General features: G+C 43.0%; 1 protein-coding gene across 2 annotated transcripts; it reads left to right on the top strand.

Annotated features, from left to right (window-relative positions):
* The first annotated feature begins 459 nt into the window (after window positions 1–459).
* slc23a1 (solute carrier family 23 member 1) lies at window positions 460–7,669 on the top strand. Of its 2 annotated transcripts, none has more exons than XM_040027132.1 (8): window positions 460–605; window positions 1,071–1,232; window positions 5,999–6,156; window positions 6,237–6,325; window positions 6,403–6,470; window positions 6,946–7,127; window positions 7,233–7,353; window positions 7,430–7,669. In XM_040027132.1, exons 1-8 carry the CDS (start codon window positions 588–590, stop codon window positions 7,631–7,633), a joined length of 1,002 nt encoding a protein of 333 aa, XP_039883066.1. In that variant the 5' UTR covers window positions 460–587; the 3' UTR covers window positions 7,634–7,669. The 2 variants fall into 2 exon arrangements, with proteins under 2 accessions (XP_039883066.1, XP_039883067.1); XM_040027133.1 differs by having other exon boundaries at window positions 467–605; window positions 845–1,232.
* The last annotated feature ends 12 nt before the right edge of the window (window positions 7,670–7,681 follow it).

The following is a 7,681-nucleotide window of genomic DNA, read 5'->3' as shown; positions in this document are numbered from 1 at the left end:
TTTTATAGGTCTGGGCTGTAATCAGGTCGGGGGTCCACACACAGACAGGTGTATAATCAGGTTGGGGTCCACACACAGACAGGTGTATAATCAGGTCGGGGCTCTCACACAGACAGGTGTATAATCAGGTCGGGGTCCACACACAGACAGGTGTATAATCAGGTCGGGGCTCTCACACAGACAGGTGTATAATCAGGTCGGGGTCCACACACAGGCAGGTTTATTATCAGGTGGGGGGTCCACACACAGACAGGTTTATGCTCAGGTCGGGGGTCCACACACAGACAGGTGTATAATCAGGTCGGGGCTCTCACACAGACAGGTGTATAATCAGGTTGGGGTCCACACACAGACAGGTTTATAATCAGGTGGGGGGGGGGTCCACACACAGACAGGTGTATAATCAGGTTCGGGTCCACACACAGACAGGTTTATGCTCAGGTCGGGGCTCTCACACAGACAGGAGTCCTCGTGTGTGTGTGTGATGGTTAATAATTCCTGTTAATCTGTGTGGACTTTCACCTGAGACTCTAAAACTGAACTTTCTGTCTCTGTTTGCTGCTCGAAGTCAAACAGCCGCAGGTGAAATGGAAGCCGACATTGAGGTAAAGTCATTACTGATCAGTTTTGTTTTACTGAGTTTAGCAGGTGGGGTGTAGGACAAGTAGAGCAGGGCAGGTTTGCTAAAGGAAGGGTATACTGAACTGTGATAACACACAGTGAGCACTGACCTACAAACAACAGGTGTGGTAAACTGACCTCCGTACAACTACAAGTACTGACGCACACCTGGAAACACCTGGATCCTTTCAGACTAATTTACTGGGTGTTTTTGTGTCTACAGGTTAATCAGGGTCACTGTGACCTGTCTCAGATAGAACGTGTGTGTGTTCGTTTGACTTCCATGTGGGGACCTGGAGTGATATGCAGAGAAAGGACATCTTCTGTTTTTTCTTCTTCTTTAGTGTTGTTTTGACTTCTGACAACAAATATATAATCGGTAATGGTTAATAAGTGAATCATGATGTTTGCTGCACCTGATAACCAGGTGTTTCTGTCTGTCCAATCAGAGTCACGAGGGGAGGGGCTACAAACCCAATAAACCTAACCTGCCAAGGACAGAAGAGAGCAAAAAGAGGCAACCAATGGATGCGCAGAGGGTGGGGTCAGACATGATTTACACCATTGAAGATGTCCCACCATGGTACCTGTGTATTCTACTGGGATTACAGGTGAGACTGGAATTACAGGTGAAAATGTGACTACTGTGGGATTAAGACATTTCAACATGAATTATTGATTTAGACTGGATTACTAGGTTCAAACTGGTATTATACTAGTTTAACCGGGGGTTATACTGGTTTAACTTGGGATTACTGGGTTTAACCTGGGATTATACTGGTTTAACCGGGGACTATACTGGTTTAAACTGGGATTACTGTGATTAACCTGTGATTATACTGGTTTAACCTGGGGTTATACTGGTTTAAAATGGGTTTAACTGGGATTATACTGGTTTAAACAATGATTATTGGGTTTAACTAGGATTATACTGGTTTAAACAATGATTACTAATAATAATAATAATAATAATAAATTTTATTTATGAGCGCCTTTCAAGTCACCCAAGGACACTTTACAATAGGATAAAACACTTAGTAAAACAATGGCAGAATAAGAACAATAAAATAAAGCACAAGATAAAATGAACAAACAGTGGATTCACAGTGAATATGCAGATTTGAACAGATGAGTTTTGAGTTGGGATTTAAACTGGGGGAGAACCAATGTTTCTTATTTCTGGGGGCAGAGAGCTCCACAGCCTGGGAGCAGAGCAGCTGAAAGCTCTGCTTCCCATGGTGGTGAGGCGGAAGGAAGGTACAGTAAGCTGGATAGAAGAAGAAGAACGAAGTGAACGGGCAGAACAAGTGGTGGTTAACAGGTCAGAAAGGTAAGAAGGAGCGAGGTTATGAATGGCCTTGAAGGTGAGCAGAAGAAGTTTGAAAATTATCCGGAATTTCACAGGGAGCCAGTGAAGTTCCTGAAGAACAGGTGATGTGCTGGTAGGAGGGGGTTCTGGTGATAATGCGAGCAGCAGAGTTCTGAACCAGTTGAAACTTATGGAGGGATTTTTGGGGGAGACCATGCAAAAGAGAATTGCAGTAGTCAATACGGGAGGTAACAAGACTATGTACAAGAATGGACGTAGACTGGGTGGAAAGAGAAGGAAGCTACGGTGGCCCCTAGAGACAAAGCACGTACAAACTCCAAAAAACTTGCAAACTCCAAAGCACTTGCAAACTAAAAAACACATGCAAATTCCAAAACATATGCAAACTCCAAAACACGTACAAACTCCAAAAAACTTGCAAACTCCAAAACACATGCAAATTCCAAAACACATGCAAACTCCAAAACACTTGCAAACTAAAAAACACATGCAAACTCCAAAACACGTACAAACTCCAAAACACTTGCAAACTAAAAAACACATGCAAATTCCAAAACACAACGGAAGTGCTCCAGGACGCTAGGGGCAGTGTTGAGCTCGATTTGCAAAATAAACTGCAAGTTTGTCTGTATGGGACGGTCTAGTCTCCGTCGCGCTTCCCAGGTTGCCTAGCAACCGTGATACTAACCGCTGGAAATGTGTCATACAACTTGGTTTGACAGAAATGAGGGAGAACATATTTTGCTCATTTGTTTGTTTGTTTCTACAAGAGCTTTGTGTGATTTGATAAGTATCTGAGGCTGAGACCACAGGACAGTAAAACATGATTTTTGGGCTTCATTTCTGTACTGAACAGTTATTTCAAGATTAGTTAGTAAATAAGAATTAGCTGATGTTGTTCATGAGACTAAAGTCATATCACTTTGGTAATGTAAATATATTATGGCCAATATTATAGTTATTATATTAATCATTATTAGCTATTACAGCAGTGAACATGAACTCTGTGTCAAATACTGAGCTTCAGTACAGATTCAAGTTGCAGTTATTTATATGTCTTATCACCTTAAATCTTCACTCAAAGACAAGTATCTTTGACAGTGCATATATAGGTGTATCATATATAAGAGACAAATGTTGTTCCTTCAGTATGTTGGCATTACTAAATTTGGTTCAATGCTTACATATATTTATAAAAAGAAAATGTACAAGCTGTGATAACTGTTTCTGATAAAATGAAGAGTAGACTGATATATGAAATATTCCTTTATTGGGTGAGAAAATCAGACCATGTCATAACTGCTGTAAGTCACACAGAATAGATATCAGAGCCTTAAACAGGCTGACTTCTGCTAAATGGGTCAAACTGGGCAGAAAGTCTACAAACACATAACATCCTTATAGAATATGATGTAACACTATAGATCAACTTACCTCAGAATATATAAAGCATATAAACAATTACAGCAATATGATGCAACAAACACAGCAGCTACTGATCCAAAATACTCAAAGCTTCATAGAACTGAAACAAACATTTATTTTTAGCTCCATTCTGCTGCTGATACAGACTTTAGGTTTCTGAACATCAAACTTGTTGCTGCCTTTCATAGTGTGTAACTTGAAGGCCCTGAGTACTTTCTCCCACACTGAAAACACTGGAATGATCAAATTATTTGAACATTACCTAATAAGACTGATTCAGCACAGACAGTTATGTTAAACTTTTCTAGCAGTCCTTCACAAACAGGGAACAGTCTGTCTATTCTCTCTATCTGTCAGCTGCTGCTGGCTCTTCCTCCTCCTCTTCCTCACACACTGCTGAGTTTGTCCTGGTGGATCATCAGGGGTGCAAAGCCTCACAGATGATGTGCAGCAGTGTGTCCCTCAGTCTGTCCTCACTCTGGACACTTGCAGTCGTCACACATGGAAATCAAATGTGTGATAAGCTGCAGGATTCAAACACAAGTGTAACTTATAAACACATGTTCATACTTTTATTCCACAATCAGAGAGAAAGAAACAGAGAGCGAGTGCAGGACAGACAGACAGGTGGCAGTCTCAGGTGTACACACTGCTACACAACAGCACCAGAGAAGCAGGATTTAGTGTTTGTGTTATTACGAGTGCTAAACAAGAAGAGTTCCAGATGGTGCAGTGGACACATGTGTGACTCCTGTGATTAAAGCATCTTTCTTTCAGCTTAACGAGTGAACCGTCAGCTCGTTCAAACACACGTTAAAGTCCGTTTGGCTCGACACCACCGAACAGAGGCAGCAATATAACATAGCTAACATTAACAGTGCAGTGAATCCTGCTTGTGCCGTGATATTCAGGACTGCAAACCGAGCAGCATCACTGACTTTCAGCTTGTTGTGTTTGTGGATATATGACTGACTTTAATTATCCACAAAATCATCACATCTCTGTAAGATTAAGGTCGACTATATATATTTTTTTAAAAGTAAAGGCTTTAAAACCAAGTTAATTCTGAAAGTACAGACATCGCTAATGTCACATAACTTTCCCGACATGTGGCCAACAATAATGGTTTAATGTTCTTCATTAAAAAAATATTTGCGCATAAATAAGTGACATAATATTCAGTACTTACTTCTGAAAGTTTACTCTTCCTCCGCTCCGCTTCCACCGTTTTTTTTCGGCAAAATTATCCACACCACCACCGCACTATGAAGTCTGGGATATGTTGGGCCATGAAGGCTACACCGACCCATCCTTAAAATTCAGGGAAATTAAGGACGCATTTGAGGGCCGCATTTCGAGCAGCCTTTGAATTGGGACAGCCTTCTCTTGTCACTGTGACGTAATCGGCCTTAAAATGCGGCCTTTAAGGCTGCAAACCCCAAATCCGGTCATTGGTACTTCCTGGCTTGTGTAGTTACTAGGTAACAAAAGCTCAACACTGCCCCTAGCGTCCTGGAGCACTTCCGTTGTGTTTTGGAATTTGCATGTGTTTTTGAGTTTGCAAGTGTTTTGGATTTTGCAAGTGTTTTGGAGTTTGTACGTGTTTTGGAGTTTGCATGTGTTTTTTAGTTTGCAGTGTTTTGGGAGTTTGCATGTGTTTTTGGAGTTTGCATTGATTGCTTTTGGAGTTGCAAGTTGTTTTGGAGTTTGAACGTGTTTTGGAGTTTGCAAGTGTTTTGGAGTTTGTACGTGTTTTGGAGTTTGCATGTGTTTTTTAGTTTGCAAGTGTTTTGGAGTTTGCATGTGCTTTGGAGTTTGCAAGTGTTTTGGAGTTTGTACGTGCTTTGTCTCTAGGGGCCACCGTAGGAAGCAATCTGTTAATGTTACGTAGATGGAAGTAGGCAGAACGGGTGAGATTATTGATGTGAGATTTATAGGAAAGTGAACTGTCTAGGATGACACCAAGGCTCTTAACCTGAGGAGAAGGGAAAACTGTGGAGTTATCGATGGTGAGTGAGAAATGGTTTGCCTTCAAAAGGTTGGATTTGGTGCCCATAAGGAGGATCTCAGTTTTATCCTCGTTGAGCTTTAGAAAATTAGAGCTAAACCAGGATTTTAACTCGGATAGACATTCTGTAAGGGAAGAAGGTGGGAGGGAGGAATCAGGTTTGCAAGAGAGATATAACTGGGTGTCATCAGCAAAACAGTGAAACTGAAGATCAAATTTGCGGAAGATGGTACCTAGAGGGAGGATGTATATTATAAAGAGAAGAGGGCCTAAAACTGAGCCTTGGGGTACACCAGAGGTGACGGGGGTTACTGGGTTTAACCTGGGATTATACTGGTTTAAACAGTAAGAATAAGAATGTTTTATTGTCATTATGCCAAAAGCACAACTGAATTATTTGTTGTACCATTCAGTGAAAAGGAAACCAGAAAAAGGAAAGAAAGCAAAACTGTTTCTAAACTGGTTTAAACTGGAATACTGGATGGGGTTGTTTGTAGTTTGATCACTGGTGCAGGTTTGGTGGTGGTTAGAGGAAACATTTTTAGGATAGCTACCTTGTTGACTCCAGTCTGAAGTTTGTGACAGGTGAATGTTACCTGCTTTACCTTGTGCAGCATTACCTGACGTGCTTCAGTGGTACAGTGGCTGTGCCGTTTCTTCTGGCTGAGGCCATGTGTGTTGGTGGAGACCAAAACACCATCAGTCAGCTGATTGGAACCATTTTCACTACTGTTGGCATCACGACTCTCATCCAGACCACCGTGGGTGTCAGGTGAGTCTGAGGGAGTCAGGTAAGACTTAAGGAGTCAGGCGAGTGGGCGGAGTCTGACAGTTATGTGTGTTTGTGTGTAGACTTCCTCTCTTTCAGGCAAGTGCGTTTGCGTTCCTCATTCCTGCTCAGGCAATCCTCAGTCTGGACAGGTGGAGGTGTCCCAGTGAAGGTGGAAGTCTCTCTGATTGTTACTGGTTTTTGTAAATAAACAACATGCTCTCATGTGATTTGTTTTTTCCTCTACAGAGGAGATTTATGGGAACTGGAGTCTTCCCCTGAACACCTCACACATCTGGAAGCCTCGAATCAGAGAGGTACGATCACTGCTCCTCAGCAGGTAGTTTCCAGTGGGTCCAGGTGGGTTCAAGTGGGCACAGTGGGTTGAAGACGGTGAGAGGCCAGACCTAAACCTGAACTGGTTCCTGGAAGACACCAGCAGTCTGGACAGTGCTGGTCTGTCAGAATCCTGTGAACTTCAAGCTCAGAGAAAGTTTCTGATTTTGGCTAAAGTCAGACCCCTGAATCAGGTGGAACCTTGTTCAGGAGGACTCTGCACTTGGTCTTGGACCATTTCTACAAATCCAGGATGTATTTTACTTCACAGGCTTCGCTATGAAATTAAAGCACTTTAATTCCTGAGAACCCAGAGCCACACCTGCAGGTACCACCTGTTTCAGAGTCCTCTAGGACTCATCAGTAGCAGCACCTCGTGGTTGGATCCAAGTTGTCATGTCTGTGGAGTGGATTTTTTTTGTTTACTTGCTTTATGACAGAGTTATTTGTTCGCAGATTCAGGGTGCCATCATTATGTCCAGCCTGGTGGAGCTCGTGATTGGTCTGTGTGGGTTACCTGGGTTACTGCTGGAGTACATCGGCCCGCTCACCATCACGCCGACCATCTCACTGATCGGCCTCTCAGTCTTCACAACTGCTGGAGACCGAGCTGGGTCCCACTGGGGCCTCTCAGCACTGTGAGATATGTGGACACGCCTGTTTCTGTTCTGCTGTAGTGAACTACATATCCATGAATATAGCACACTGGGGGGACAAACAGTTGTCTCTCTCTCTCTCTGCAGGTGTATTTTGCTGATGGTGCTGTTTGCTCAGTACCTAAGGGCGACATCACTTCCTGTTCCTGTGTATAGCAGGAAGAAAGGCCTGAGGGCCACCAGAGTGCAGATCTTCAAGATGTTTCCTGTAAATAAAGATAAACACAAATCGATGATGATGTCAGTGATGACGTAATTTGAATCTTTGCTCCGCCCTCTTTCAGATCATCCTTGCCATCATGTTGGTGTGGTTCGTCTGTTATGTCCTCACTCTGACCGACCTGTTGCCAAGAGACCCTGATCGCTATGGACACAAAGGTCGCACTGATGCCCGAGGGGACATCATGACACTGTCGCCCTGGTTCAGGATGCCTTACCCATGTAAGGCACCAACAATGACAGTCATGCTTTGTATCCAGGTGGTTTGAGGTTTGAATGACACAACCGTTTCATCGTTTACGAGGTTGGTTTAAGAG

The sequence above is a fragment of the Simochromis diagramma genome, unplaced genomic scaffold (genome assembly GCF_900408965.1).
Source record: "Simochromis diagramma unplaced genomic scaffold, fSimDia1.1 OVJJ01000773.1, whole genome shotgun sequence".
Lineage (NCBI taxonomy): Eukaryota > Metazoa > Chordata > Actinopteri > Cichliformes > Cichlidae > Simochromis > Simochromis diagramma.
Note: the sequence above shows the minus strand (reverse complement) of the source record. Positions and strands in the feature narration are given on the sequence as shown.